The 15,604-nt window shown below is 43.2% G+C and overlaps 1 protein-coding gene across 1 annotated transcript in view; it reads right to left on the reverse strand.

The window, feature by feature from the left end:
- LOC135909298 (proton-coupled zinc antiporter SLC30A5-like) overlaps nucleotides 1-15,604 on the reverse strand; it is a 49,980-nt gene that overhangs the window by 26,519 nt on the left and 7,857 nt on the right. The window contains exons 6-9 of the mRNA XM_065441240.1: nucleotides 10,136-10,223; nucleotides 8,485-8,561; nucleotides 5,726-5,899; nucleotides 268-547 (exon numbers count right to left, since the gene is read on the reverse strand). Coding sequence (XP_065297312.1) covers nucleotides 268-547; nucleotides 5,726-5,899; nucleotides 8,485-8,561; nucleotides 10,136-10,223 — 619 coding nt within the window. The remainder of the gene's footprint in view (nucleotides 1-267; nucleotides 548-5,725; nucleotides 5,900-8,484; nucleotides 8,562-10,135; nucleotides 10,224-15,604) is intronic.

A 15,604-nucleotide genomic window follows, 5' to 3' on the forward strand; every position in this document is an offset into this window, starting at 1 on the left:
TAATAAAAGTTATTTAGTGGAACCTTGTGACTTGGCTATCCACAGACTGTGATTAGTCATGCAAACAGTGTGTCTTTTCGAGTAAACCACCTTACAAGGCTGAATTATGCCATCTTTCACAAGTGATTTATAACAAATATCATTAGTGTAAAAAGGCATAATTGTGCAGTCTGCACAAGAGTACTCTCTGCACAGAATGCTGCAGACATTCTCCCACTGCTTCAACAGATTTCATAACACAGCCATTACTAGCTTCATGGCACTCACCAAGCACAAACATGATCCAGCCAAAGATGAGACCACCAGAGAGCGAGTGCTGCCCTGAGGTCAAGCCTGTCCACGAGTGGCTTGTGTGGCTGTTTGTGCCCCACGAGAAGGCCAGAAGCAAGGCAGCCGTAAACACAGTCAGCGAACCCAGCCTAGCAGTGATGTACGAGTCAAGACGAAGCATGCACACAGATTCCACGTAGTAGTCCAGCACAAAGACAGCCAGGCCAGAGAAGACAAGTGGTAGCACAAAAAAGGGCACCTGCAAAACCTCCTCATTCTGCAAACAGACATGAGAAACCAATGACAAAAAGAAAAAGAGACATAGGCTCAAAATATGCATTTAGACCGTGCAGTCTTAGTAATATTACGTTTGAAATCGTATAGCTTAACTTCCTACAAAATTGTACCAATTAAATTTTTCAATAGAAAACTATTAAAATTGGAAAGATTAGGCATTTACTTTGCTCATCCTGATAATAATCACGCGCACTAGAAAAGCGCTGCCATATTTATTTATTTAAGTGTTGCCAGCCTGTGGTTCAGGTCTTAGGCAGGAGTGGGTATTAAATACAACTCACAGTAGTAGTTCAAAACATGCTCAGAACTACGTAACAGAACAAGTGTGAAAATCCAATACAAGCATAAGAATACAAGAATTTGCCGCCATGTACACTGTGAGGAATATACATGTTATATACAAGAAAGGGCAGCACAAGCTTTAAAATACAATCTTTGAAGAATGATGATCATACATTTGAGTAAAAGTTTTACAACACAAAACCTGAAAAATGCTAATTGCTGTAATAATATTGACTGGATTATGTAGGTAAAATGAAAGTACAGGTATGAACAACATGAGTACCACATATAGGAATGCTCAACTGAAGTAACTCAAGAACATTTGGAAGAACATGAAGATTTGTAGCAAAAGATCTTACTTGACGCCATGTGAAAAAGTATTAGCAGAAAGTTCACAGTCCAACATTTCTAAGTGCACTCAATATTACATCAATTGTTGGACTCGTGACCACATCTGCAGGCAGTGCATTCTAATTGGAGACAGTATGAGGGAGGGAATGAGCTTTTAAAGAGTTTTGTTTTGCATGAGTACTCGGCGATTGTTTCGGGTTGGTAAGAACGAGTAGTGCGACAGGTTCCATGTTAAATGAGCGTGTTTTGGTCAATTTGTAACATGCTATTGTATAACAGGTAGAGAAGTTCTGGCCCTTTGTGATACTGCTGCGTTTTGAGTAGCTCTATCAGGGCAGTTTCCAAAAGTGCAGATGGTGACATCTGCCAACTGTAGTGACTGAATATAAAAATATGTGTAATATTGCGAATTTTCAGAGTTTAAGTTTCAGAAATTCTCTTTTTGCAGGTATTCATCCTTAATGAAGGTGAAAAAAATTCCCCCTTGTGAAGTATGTTAAAAACTCCTTTAACATGCATCCTACGCTGGCAGCAAGAATATGTTTATTGAATGAATTACCTGCTGATACAATGGAGGCATTGTTGTTTAATACTGTGATTACTATGTGAACAGCTGCCTAATAAAGCAAAAGCAAAAGAAAAGTTTAGACAAAAACTTTGCATCATAACTCGTAGCTGCTGAACAAACTAAAGCAGCCAGGGGAAGTTACATGTACTAAAATTTTGCTATGGCATTTTAAGGCAAAGGGAGCTAGAGATGGGAAAATACAAGAAACAGGGCCCTCAGTGAAGACAAAATAGTGCCCGCAAACATGCTAACAGGATAATGCTATTGCAATGGGGAGAATGGTGAATTAGCAATAAATAAAATTGTTACGGGGATGTTGCGAGTGTAGAAAGACTATATTTACAATATATATACAGGCTGAGTCAGAGTAGTTAAGATGGCTGACCACCAACAACACGCAGCAGCCAGCGTCTCCGATCATTCTTCGTCCTCTCTCTTCTTTCATCCTTTCATAACAGGACCCCCGGGTGGCGAAGCGCCGTCTCGGCGCACGGTAGGCGAAAAATTGAGAGCGAAGTATGGCTTCAGCCGTGAAACGTGCATGATGTCAAGAGGCGTCTGACTTGAGGATGTATCAAAGTGTAGCGACGAAATCTCGTAATTTACGCCGTTAACTTGGCGTAAGACTTTATAAGGCCCAGTGTAGCGAGAGAGAAGCTTCTGGGAGAGGCCAACCCGACGACATACTGAGCAGAGGAGCACCCAAGCACCTGGCTCGAACTTAACGTCGCGATGGCAGCAGTTGTAACACTCTTTTTGCATATGTTGTGAGGCTAATAAATGAGATTGGGCGACTTGACGTGCCATGTGAGAGCGATCAATGACTTCACGAGCGTACTCAGTTGCAACACACGGCACAGAAGGGACGATAGTGTCAAACGGCAATGTGGGGTCGCGACCATACATGAGATAAAAGGGCGAATATCCTGCGGTGTCATCTTGGGATGAGTTATACGTGAACGTCATGAAAGCTAGCGCAGCGTTCCAGTCGCGATGATCGTTAGAGACGTACATCGACAGCATCTCTGTGATTGTTCTGTTGAGACGTTTCATAAGACCGTTCATTTGTGTGTGCTAGGCAGTGGACAGCTTGTGCTCAGTGGCACAAAAGTGGAAGTGGTCGTCATCAACTCGAGACAAGAACGGCCGCGGTCTGTAAGTAATTGTTGAGGTGCACCATGGTGGAGAATGACGTCGTGGAGGAGAAAATTGCCGACTTGTGTTGCGCAACTAGTCGGCAACACCTTTGTTATCGCATAGCGTGTCGCGTAATCAGTAGCGACGGCGATCCACTTATTCCCTCTAGTCGTCGTCGGAAAAGGGCCAAGCAGGTCAAGGCCTGCGCGAATGAACAGTTCAGAAGGAACTTCAATTGGAAGGAGTCGTCTGACAGGTGCCAGGGGAGGTTTCTTCCGGCACTGACACAATTCACAAGTTGCGACATAATGACACATATAGCGGTAGAGACCCGGCCAGAAAAAGTGGCGTCGTACGCGCCTGTATGTAGGCAAAATTCTAAGGTGTCCCGCCGTCAGTGCAGCGTGAAGTTGTTCAAGAAAGACGGATCACAGATGATGAGGAAGGACAAGGAGCAACTCACGGCCGTCAGGATTGATATTGCGGTGGTAGAGGACGCCATCATGCAGCCCGAACATGCGGCACGTGCCGTTGGTGCGGCCAGATTGCACTCCGGCGATGATTAACTGTAAGGATGTGTCGCGTTTTTGTTCAGCGCGCATGTCAGTCAGGTCAGTCAAAGCCATCACGCAGGTCACCGGATCATGTGCAACAGGATCGGGAGGATCCACAGGGTGTCGCAAGAGGTAGTCAGTGTCCTTGTGGAGGCTGAGGAATGGACACTAAGTGGTCTTGTAATGGACACTAAATGAAAATTACTGGAGCTGCAAAGCTCAGCAACCAAGCCGTCCAGTTGGGTCCCAGAGGGAAGACAGCCAGCAGAGTGCGCGGTGGTCTGTGTCTGTGACGACCGAAAACGTGCCGTCATACAAATATGGCCGTAACTTGGCCACAGCCCAAACTAAAGCCAAGCACTTTAGCATTGTGATGGAGTAATTTCTCACAGCAGGTGACAGCAAGTGGCTGGTGTAAGCTATCACGCACTCGGTATCATTCTGTTGTTGGGCGTGAACAGCGACGATGCTATGGCCGCTAGCACCAGTGTGCGGTGCAGATGGATCAAAGTGGGCAAGTATGGGAGGGGTGGTCAGAAACCTGATGAGAGCGGCGAATGCGTGAGCCTGCTCCGGGCCCCATGAGAATGGCGTGTTCTTCTTTAGAAGATGTGTCAAAGGCCGAGCAACGTTGGCGAAGTTTTTGAGGAAACGGCGAAAGTAAGAACACATGCCAACGAAGCAGCACACATCAGAAGCAGAACGAGGCACAGGGAAATTGTGTACGGCGTGAACTTTTTTCGGATCTGGTTGATCACCGGATGTGTCAACGAGGTGCCCCAACACGGTAATCTGACGGTGCCTGTATTGACACTTTGTGGAGTTCAGTTGAAGGCCGGCTTTTCGGAAGACCGCAAGAATTGCAGCAAGTCGGGTAAGGTGGCTGCCGAACCTGGGAGAAAGAACAATAACGTCGTCAAGGTAACAAAGACAGGTGGTCCATTTGTAGCCTCACAGAAGAGAGTCCATCATACGTTCAAATGTTGCAGGAGCATTGCATAGGCCAAAGGGCATGACTTCGAATTGATATAAGCCATCTGGCGTGATGAAGGCTGTCTTCTCGCGATCCATTTCATCAACTGAAATCTGCCAGTAGCAGCATCAAAAATCGATGGACGAGAAGTACTTAGCTCCGTGCAAGCATTCAAAGGCATCATCGATGCATGGTAGTGGGTACATGTCTTTTCGCATGATCTTGTTTAAGTGGTGATAATCTATGGAAGAACGCCAGGTACCATCTTTCTTTTTCACGAGGACAACAGACTAAGCCCAAGGGCTGCCTGATGGCTAGATGATCCCTAAGCGGAGCATTTTGTCCACTTCTGATTGGATGACTTGACGTTCAGCATGCGATACTCGATAGGGACGCCGACGAATAGGATTCTTGTCTCCAGTGTTTATACAGTGGTGAACAACAGATGTTTGAACTAATGGCTTGTCGCCGAAATCAAAGGTGTCACTGTACGATTCAAGCAGGTGACGCATGTCCATAGCCTGTGCAGAGGTGAGGCCAGGTGCAATCATTTTCGTTAAGTCATACGTTAAGGAACCAGAGCTGTGAGCTGCAATTGGCACTAATAAGCCACTCTCGGCATTTAGACTCTCAATGTCAAATTCAGAACCACTAGAAACGCTGGCCAAGAACATGCCAGCCGGAATCACTTGAGGGCACAAGCTGAAATTCAGAAGCGGTGTAACGACGTCGTTATTAGTAACTTTCACCAACATATGCAGAACAGCAACATTCCGGATCAAGAGCACGTCGATGATGGGGCGAAGCACATATTCACCGTCAGGAACCTGTGGCTGGGCGGTCAAAGTGACGTAAGTAACTGCCTCTGGTGACAGTTGCACATCGTGATAAAACACCATAAAACTCCTAAAACACTTAACAGCCACATTCACAAATAAGCATGGCCATTTTAGTGACATTTCACTATTTAATTTCCTGTGCAAAATTAAAAATAGAGAGTGTTCAGAAGGCTATGATTTCACTGCTGTATTTCATACGTGATAGATACAGTGGCATCCTAATATGCTGTTTCAATTGAAGGAAGGGGGTAGGGTGCCACATCAAATTTGGCACGCATGACATGTCATGAATGTCACGACATGTCATGCATGTCATGACATGCATGAATGACGGGTGATCATTATAAGCACCATCTTGTTGTATAACTGTTGTTGTAACTGGTGTACTGCATTTCATATAAAAAAAAAATTACACAGAAGGATCAAAGGTATCAGTCAGAAAAGGAGTGCTCACCATAGAAGCCGGTACTTTAACAAAAAGCAGGAGAGGCGCTAAAAGCAAGGTGGACAGAACACTCGACAGTGCATTTAATCGCTTGGCTCCACCAACGTCGACAGCTAGTGTGCGAGAGATAGTTCGGAAACCCGTCTGGAGGCACAAGGTAAGGGCAAGAAGTAGCACACCACCCTGAAAAGCAAAAGCAAAATTATAAGTCGGCTTGTTGACAAGCTTTTACTAAACGTGCTCCATACACTTGCCCAATCACTTGCCCAGTAGGCAAGTGATTACACTTGCCCATTAGGCTTTTGACTTTCAAGCATTTAGTATATTTAGCAAAAAATAAGATGCTTCTTTAAAAAGTTCATTAGCCTTCTAAAACTAGTGCTTTGCCTGTGAAAGTGCTTTGACCTGGAAAAAAAATGCAGAAAAGCAACAATTGTTGATGACAACAAAAACATTTGAAAATCAAATAAATAAACAACTCGCTCTAAATAATATAAACACAAGATGATGTGAATTGGGCTGTCAGAACTGTTTGAAAATGCAATAATTCTGCAACCAAATGTGCAAATATACACATGGTTACTGGAGCAGACCAGCTATTTATTATGTGCAAGGAAGTTAATGGCCAGGTATGATTAAGCATTCTCATTGTACAAGCAACATCCTGTTTATTATCAGCAAACTTCTGTAGTGTCTGAGATAGGCATAAATGCACACAACAAAAATGTAATACTGTCTAAGTGCCCGCTGGACTAATGCGGGTAGTAAACTACATGGCTACTAAGTAAAGCATAACAAGCGCAACATAGCACCAGCACATGTGCTCCTAGCATAAAGAAGATAGCTAATGACAGTTCCCACTTTATTCTTCCTGTTTTCTGCTAGTTTACTTAAAAACTGGAATTGCAAACTCCTCCGAGATGGTAATTCTGCCTATTTATGAATCCCTTTTGACAGAGTCCAGATGTTTTTCTGTTGGCAATTAAACAAATGCATTAAAGGGACACTAAAGACAAATATTAAGTCAAGCTAAAGTGATAGATTAGTGCTCGAGAATCTCTAAGGCATCAATGATATTGCGAACAGAGCCTTAATAAAAGAGAAATTGAGGTAAATGCAGGACTTGATTAGAGACTCCCCTGGGACACTGTAGTACTTGCCCAATGATGATAGCACACCTCAGTTAAATTATGTCACTAGTACTCAACCACTTGGTGCAAAAAACATTCTTATATTGTATTATAAGACGAAATAAACTGCTACTTACCCAGTTCTATTCAATTTCTAGAAAAAGGTACTCATTGAAATTACCCTTGACAACGATGCAGGTGGTTGAAAGGCTTTGTTTTTGCTTGACTCTCTGCTTTCGCATTTCAGTAGTTTCGTTATCGCGTAGTGCTGTGCTGGTTTTGCTGGCTTGCAAAACTTGTACAAATTGCAAGTAGCAGAGAATTCAACTTCCATGTCGCACAATGGCCTAACGGTCTATGCCACTTGACCAAAAAGCAGCTGCATCGGCGAATCCACCGCTCTTTCTTGGCTCGGTGCCGCCGTCTGTTGGCCGCCGTTTTACTCACCGACAGCAGCAAAGGGTGGTGATGGTGTATGCAACATCTCCACTCACTCGGTTGGGTGGCGGGAGATTTGAATTTCAAAAAGAATATTTGGACCCTTCAGATGCAATTTTCTTGTAAACTAAGTCTTTTCTGGGCATGAAACAAGCATTGCGAGATTTCTGGAATGGTACTTAAACAGTCCACGTCAACTTAGTATTAGCCTTTAGTGTCCCTTTAATGATGTGCTATCACACTCTTGAAGAAGGGAGACCATTAAGGTTTTGGTAATGAGAGGGAGATTGTGAATTTATTAACGATGCGTTTCGCCAGGCCATAAGCCAAGCACGTGACACACACACAACACAGAGAGAGAGCATCCACAAGCATCTCCAACAGTTTTGGCAGCAAATGAAGCACTGGCAGTACCATTACAAGTATACTTCTCGACTCAATGGGGAAAAATGGTGCAGGTACATTTAAGAATTTAGGGTCTCTTTGGAAAATTCAAAGACCTCACAGTGATGTAGGTCATTGCACACAGTGCACACTGGTGACCATGTTCACTACAATCTGAAAAATTGGCTTAATGTCACTTATACAGTTGTTCGTATAACTGACATTAAGTTAAATATGAGGTGGGCAAATATACTGCTGTGACCATCAAGGCTACGCTAAGTAGAGAAGTGAGTTTTGAAGTTAAGAAGAAAGTGAAGTCATACAAATAACGTAGATGCAATAACTCTCGGACATCACACAGTTCCCAATGGTCATTCAATACACAAAACTCCGTCTTGCACTCATTTAAATAACCAGCTCCAAGTATTCCGTTTCTGAACCGAAATGTATGGCGGCAGCAACGCCAGGATTGCACAACTACCAACTACACCTATGAAATCCACAACAGCCTGAGGGGTAAAAAAATCTGAGTTATTCAGCTTTAATTGATCTGGCAATTGGGACATGCGGCTGGGTTACTTGGTGCTTGCTGATGCATATAATATAGCACAATGACATAACCACACCAAAGGAAACATAGATACACATCACAGGAGCTAATGTGTGTCCGTGATGTGTGTCTATGCTTCCTTTTTCATAGTTATGGTGTTGCACATTATGATTTCGCAAGGTTTTACTGGAGGATGTTTTCAGAATTTCTTGGTTACAAATGGGTAATTAGAACCCACTTCTTAATGACAAAGAAAACCATCTTACCTTGTGATCTGGAAGACCAAGAAATGAAACTAGGTAATAAAAGATGTGGCTCAACCCATGGTGTTGATAGCCCTCAGCTGAGTATTTGTCAAGGAGTGACAAATGCGGTACTCCCGCTGATGCATCTAATTCTCATGTTGTATGATGTGTTCCTGCTTGTTTGAGGATGCCGGCAAAAGAAAGTAACATTCATGTACATGCCTTATTTTAGCTCCTGCAGTCACTAGGGAATATCCTGTTAGAAACTGCTGCCGAGTCCCTTTATGATCAACATAAAGAGATCCTGAGAATGTGCCCATCTCATCATAAGTTAATTTTAACATAAATGCACGGGCTGTGCCTAGTACATTCTGAATAACACTTGTCTAGAGTGGTCAAGTGTAGCCACCCAGTCAATTTGACCATTGTCCTTTGCAAAAAGAAAAAAAAAAGCACAGGATGATGTCGCATTAACACCATGCATGGTCCGGCCACACGTTAGGTTCATGCACTAAAGGACAAACATAAGTAAAACCTAGCAGCTATCGCAAGGTAGCAGCTGTGGATGCTGGTGCAGTCCACAGCTGGCCACTAGACCACTCTAGACAAGTGTGATTCAGATTGCACTTGTAGGTCAAAATACAACAAAATGCTAAAATAGTTCCATGGTGACCACGTGAGTAAAGTAAAGTAATTTTATAGGATACTGTGGATGCCCTTTGCCAGTCACAGATGGCAATTTGCACATGATAAGTCACTGCATGTGCTATGACCGTCAGAAGAAATGTTACCACTTAGCGATACAAACTGAATACCTTCGGTCTTTCCTTGCACAAATGCTCCAGTTGAACACAAAGCAGCATATTGTGTGTCATGTCTACACTGCTATGCCGCAGGTATGTTTACATTTTTATTCTAGCACTACTAATATTTAGAAACCCAATGCTCTTTCCAACATTAGAAACACATTAGGGCAGATTCATCATTCTAACACCTTTATGAAACCAGGAACTTGGTACCCATCAAATCACACCAATCTTCATTTTGTTGCCATGAATGTAGGAGACTAACATCAGTCAATATGGTATAACAATATGTGGAAAGTTATTCTTTGTTTCACCAACACTAAAGAATCTTGTCGATTTTAGTGGGTGGGTTTACAAGTGACGCACACATCCCTTTACCACATATGAGTGGATGCAACTGCATAAATGCAATTCAAGGTGAAACTAACTGCTCGTTACCTGAATGCACTGCTAACAGCTACGCTATTATGTTTTCACATCTCGTTTAATAAAATATGAATTACTCTGTCTATGTCACACATAAAACATTTGGTGACACAAAAAAGTGACACACATAAAACATTTAGTCTCAAAAAAAATTCCATGACACTACACTCTCGTAAGACTCGGTTGACTATTAATATTTACTGTAATGCGGTGTGTCACGTACGCAGGCAGTGCACTGGGTTGATACCAAAGGCAATGAGAATCTCTGGATGTGGGCAGTCAGCGAGAAGGGTACAAGCAACTCCACTAACATGCTACAATTAAAATCATGTAAAATGATGAGTAAACCTACATTGCCAATCCTACATTCATTATTATTTACCTGTACAATCAAGGTCAGTGCTGCTACCTTCTATCAAACGTATATAAGATAAGGATACGGTGCTCCGTCGGCAAAGCCTCCTTGTCGTCGAAGTCAAGAAACAGCAACGACAACACCGCCAATATAAAACACACTGCTCCTCTAAACTGTAATGAGAGAAAGAGAAGGCAAAATGACAAACAACTGTAGCATAAAAGCAAGCATTTGAAAATGCTGGCTTTTATATTTAGAAAGGCCCTCATGAAGAAAATTATTGTAACCTCCTGAAATTACATGCAGCATTCTCTAAGCCATGAGTTCTCAAAGTGGGTTCTGCAGAACCCCTGTATTCTGCAGGTCCTTCCTCAGGGTTCTGTGAGCCAATGATAAATTTTCCCTGGTTCCGCATTCGCCAAGTGGCTAAGACAGTGAACACGAGGTGCGCTCGATTCAAGGAACCTCGATTATCCAAGCCTGAGTGTCAAAAAGCACATCACAATGTGTTTCAGAAACGCACAAACTGCACAATAAATTCGCCAGCAACTTGTAGCCACCCAGCCTCCGAAAAGGGGCCGTACATCTAAGCTTTTGCACTTGAATCTCAGAGGCCATAACTTCACATCATGTGCATTCTCCCATGTGCAGGCAGATGCCGCTAGCATGAGCACTGACATATACGTAGGAGGATTAAAGAAAGTTGCAGTTTCCCCTGAAAGGTGAAGGACCAATTGCGATAGCAAATTAGTCAACAGCTATAGGAATTAAGGATGGTAGTTTCATCGGCCATACAAACTTTTAAACATAGGCATAGCAACCACATTAAAGAGCAACTCCAGAATTTTTTTAACCATATTAGGACACTGTCATTTTCAAATGGCACTGACAGTCCTGTCACCTGCAGGGTGGTTCAATTTGCTTACAATTTCATCCATAACTTTGAATAACCAGTAAATGAGATACCAAAACCGAAACAAGTAGCTGCTTGGTGTGACATCACGATGGGTCGATGTCGTCAGATCCTACACTACTATAATGTAAATATTCAGAATGCATGCTGAAGACACAGTACACATGGCGCTAACACTAAAAAAGCGAAGCTGACAATGTCTCCTAACGATACAGGGAGCATTTACAGATTTTCGAAACTAGACAGCAGCGATTTCAGCGACTATGTTCAGCGACAGTGGAAATGTAGTCTCTGATGTCACAAACACAGGGTGGCCAGTAAAAAGTCACGAGTCTGAAATACAACCATTCTTTAAAATTCATTTTCAGGAAAATTAGATGACTTGCAGCCATATTATTTGGCACAGATAATCAGGAAAGGAGGAAGGAAAGAGAAAAGCAGAAGGCAGGGAAGTTAACCAGAACAACGTCCGGCTGGCTACCCTACACCGAGGGAATGGGAAAGGGGAAACAAATATGAAAGGGAGAGAGAGGAGCGAAGAAAAGAAGGAAATTAGCGGTGAGTTCGCTGACGCATGTGGTCTAATAGTGATTGCACTAACAGAGTGCAAAATAGAATGTATATTCATATTAAGATCAGTGGACATAGAAAAATCGCCGGAGTTGCCCCTTAACAAGCATGGTGTCACAAATGCACAAGCAAACATAAACACATCTCACTTGATGACCACGGACACTCGCTGTCAGACCGCTGGCGTGAGGAAGCGTGGCAGCAGCAGCGAGCAAACTGACCTTCATGCTGCCTCTCATATCAACGTGAGCTAAGCCAGGAAAACACAGCACAAGGCGGATTATAGGAACCGAGCGGCCGTCGTAAGGTACCAATGGCACTGACTAACAGCCCTGGAAATGGCAGCAGCAAGAGCACTGGCATGTGAAGCGGACGAAGGGGCGAAGGCACACATGGTGCTTCCAGTCGTTTTGCACTGTGATTTTTAAGGCCTGATGTACCGGAAAATGAATTTTTGTTTGTCTGCTCTTGAGAAAGGTCACCGCTTGTACGTGGTTGGTCCCATTCACAGTATCCAGCAGTACATAAATCGGAAGTCGAATGCAAACTGTGATGCAAATACGCCCTGCAAAGAGTGCTCACCGAGGCAAGCTAAGACGTGAAACTCTAGCAGTTATGTTCCAGATATTATTTTGCTGTAAACATTTCTGTTGTCGCATATTTAATCATGTAAATTGGCGATGCAGCACAAGAATTGCAGACAAAAAAGGGAGACGTATGCCTCTCTTTTCTGTTTCTTGTGCTGCTTCACTGATTGTGCATGTGTCGGGAAGTTTCCGTTCTCAGTCCTTTGTAATTCTTTTTGTTATTGCGCTGCTTTGTCAATCTTAATGTCTTATAAACTAGCCTAATGTTCAGGCTTAGTCTATTTCACACAGCTTAGTGCTATGAGAACCATCGGTTGTGGTCGGTGCACATGTAAGGCCAGCGTTTACAGCAAGTGTGAACACCTTGTTCTGCTTGCGTTTGCCGTCGATGCGCAGCAAGCAGAGTTGTGCACGAGACACAACCATAATAGGGAAGTGCAAGGAAGGAAATAGTCTACGTTTGTTACAATGGACCCACGTACAATAGACTTTCGAACATAATGGACCATATTTCAGCCTTAGTTTGTTCTACCTATTTTATTATTGCAACAAAGTTCACTTTTGACGCACAGCGCTACAACGGACTATTGGCTACAGCGGACAAAATTAGTGGCAATTTTGTCAAAATCGGGTGTATAAAACGGACTTTGCCACGGTCTGGCAACTGACTTGCAAGAATCAGCTGACGATTGCGGCTCAATATCTTGCGCGCGAGGGAGGGAGGAAAGTGGGGCGGAAGTGCGCCGTCTTTCGCGTGTGAGGCATGTTGGCGGCAGGCGAGGAAAAGAATTGCGGTTCTACTCCAATGGCTGCTGTTAACGGTGCAGCGGCCGTATCTTGAGCGCAATCTGCGACATGGACAAAGTGCGCGTCCACCGTATCTTGAAAGTGATCTGCGATGTAGACAAAGTGCGCCCAGAGCTGCCAACTTTATATGTGCTGTGCTTTTAACGTTTAGTTCGTGTTGAAGCGATAGAGCACGAAGGTCAAATCGGTGGCTGCAGCTGCCGCACTTATCTTGCATAATTTACTATCGCAATCGATGATTCACCGTTTGGGCAAAACTGTGACTTTTTGTTTGTTTTTTACTTTAGACTTTCGTCAATCACTCTTTGCAATAAAGTTGTTAGACATCGCGACAAAAGTTTCAAAAGCGAAGTGTTTCGGATATTACGGACTTCGGAAAAAACGGATGTTTTTGTTGGATTATCAGGGTTCGTTGTAATGAGAGTCGACTATATCCTAAAAGAAAAGGACTAAGATACTTCAACGATGGCAAAATGATGACTACAAATCTGAGTACTTGCCCTTCCATAGGCACCGACTAGGGGGGGGGGCTCCGGTGCCCGAGCCCCGTCTGGAATTTTCCGAGGGAGGGGGGAAGGAAGCGCCTTCCCCCGGCGATGCCAAAGCGTAGCGCCCTCTCCCCCCCCTACCTAAAGTGTCATTACCAGAGTTTTGTCACCCACATCATTTGAGGTTTCTTTTGACTTGCCTCTACCCTTTCACTTAAAATTTTATTGGGGCTAATAGCTTACTGGATCATTGTTGGCACGGACGTGAACAGCTTTTAATTCATGGCCCATATTCTGAAACGTTCGCCTCCCGCAAAACTTATCGCCTTGGCCACGCCTCCACCAATGGCATGTACGGATTGGCTGTTTCAGCAAAACCAGAAAATAAACAACGCCATCTAGTAGTTCCCGCCTTATCATTTTAATGTCATGTCGATGAGTACTCTCAACATGTATTGAATAGACGAATATGTCTTTTGGTGTTTTGTTGGTGGTGGAGTGTAGTAGATATGAGAGGTGGTAGTGTATAGTAGTTTTTTTGGTGGGATCTTACACGCATTGTTTTGCGGTGATATTGGTTGATTCATTTAAAATAAAACATTTCACACTTCCTTTTTCAATTTATTTTACCTAAAGCGGCTGTAGCCAACCATAGTCAGTACGCAGAGCCTGTACTGCGGCCGCAACACTCGAAAACAACACACCCGAGCCGCTCTGCACTCGCATGCTGTGCTCTCTCATGCGATGTGAAGCGTTCGAGAGCACATGTTGGTAGTGCATGCTGACGTCACAAGTAAGCAGCCACTTGATTTATTGAATGTGACTATCGTAGTGGCGAAAGTAAAGCGGATGGTGAGCGTTTCAGAATACGGCCCCATAATTTCACTTTATTTCTTCAAATCCTGACAATAGGATGACAAGTGCATTAGAAGCATCAGTGACGGCTGCCTCATCCATATTTTCTCACCTTAACATTGTTTTAAATTTTCACTGTAAACACCATGTACACACACAATATATTTAAATATATACACAGGACAAAGTTCATGATATTTTTTAAACAGAAGGAGGTGGCCAATTAGCATTTCTAAAGGTAAGTAAGGATAGCCTGTGCCTAGCGAATGATTACGTTGCAGTATGTTCACCTCGCTTCAAACTGCTTTGCATGCTTTTTCGCGAATGAAAGAAACCTGCAGACTTCAGTGACCCTTTCAGCAGAGTCTTTTATCAACGGCGTGTGAAATGCACGTGAGTAATATGTGTTTCAGTATTGCTTCTCTTTCCAGTAAGCAATGCAAACGACTCACAGAAAAAAAATGAGAGAGAGAAACTCTTCCAATAAGTTGCAACATTTATTAGGGATGGAAACATTGTCACTTGCATGCGGAGGTCATAAACATATACAAGGTCTCCCAATTACCTATGATGCACAAAGATTTTTAAAAAGTGCAATCGCATTACTCGAAGAAAACCTAGTGCATATTGTTTCCAGCACAGTGGAGCAGCTGCCAGTAACTTTTTTATTACTGAGATTCATTTTAGTAATTGTAGTTGATTGTATAACTTGAGACGTGCTATCCTAATTATCGAAGTGTCACTAAGGCACGTGTACGCACAGCCAAGGGACGTCTATCTGCAGCATATTCAGTGATGTGCTAATTGCATACAAATTTTTTCCCACTGATAAATAAGACCTGTGAAATATGAAAAATAGCACTTGACTGCGCTCCCACCCATATCATAAAGCAAGCGCCCTTGAACAGGCTCCCTTTTAGTTAGCCTGAATGAAATAAAGGGAATAAAGGATAACGTCGTGATCGAGCTAGCGCCTTATCTGCCCCGCCTCGGCCGAAGTAACATGTCGCGTTTGGTGCTAGTTGGAAACAGGATGTGATACCTGTTGCCTTAGCACAGATAAAGTGCACGAGCGGTTCTTGTTTTTTCACCACGAAACCAATCACTACAAAAGTGAATTGACAACGTATGTGCAAAGGTTTAAAGGTGCATTTTGTTTTGTCCCATTTGTCATATCTTTCTCTAATGAGCAGAAGGAAAACATAATCCTTGACTTGGGAGCTGCAAATGGCAACAAGAGGAAGGCCCCAAATATATATCAGTCATGGAAGTGTTGCGGTAGACCAAACGCATAGACTATCATAAAAAAATATGAAAATCTTAGGCAAACCGGC

Source organism: Dermacentor albipictus, chromosome 1, assembly GCF_038994185.2.
Source record: "Dermacentor albipictus isolate Rhodes 1998 colony chromosome 1, USDA_Dalb.pri_finalv2, whole genome shotgun sequence".
Lineage (NCBI taxonomy): Eukaryota > Metazoa > Arthropoda > Arachnida > Ixodida > Ixodidae > Dermacentor > Dermacentor albipictus.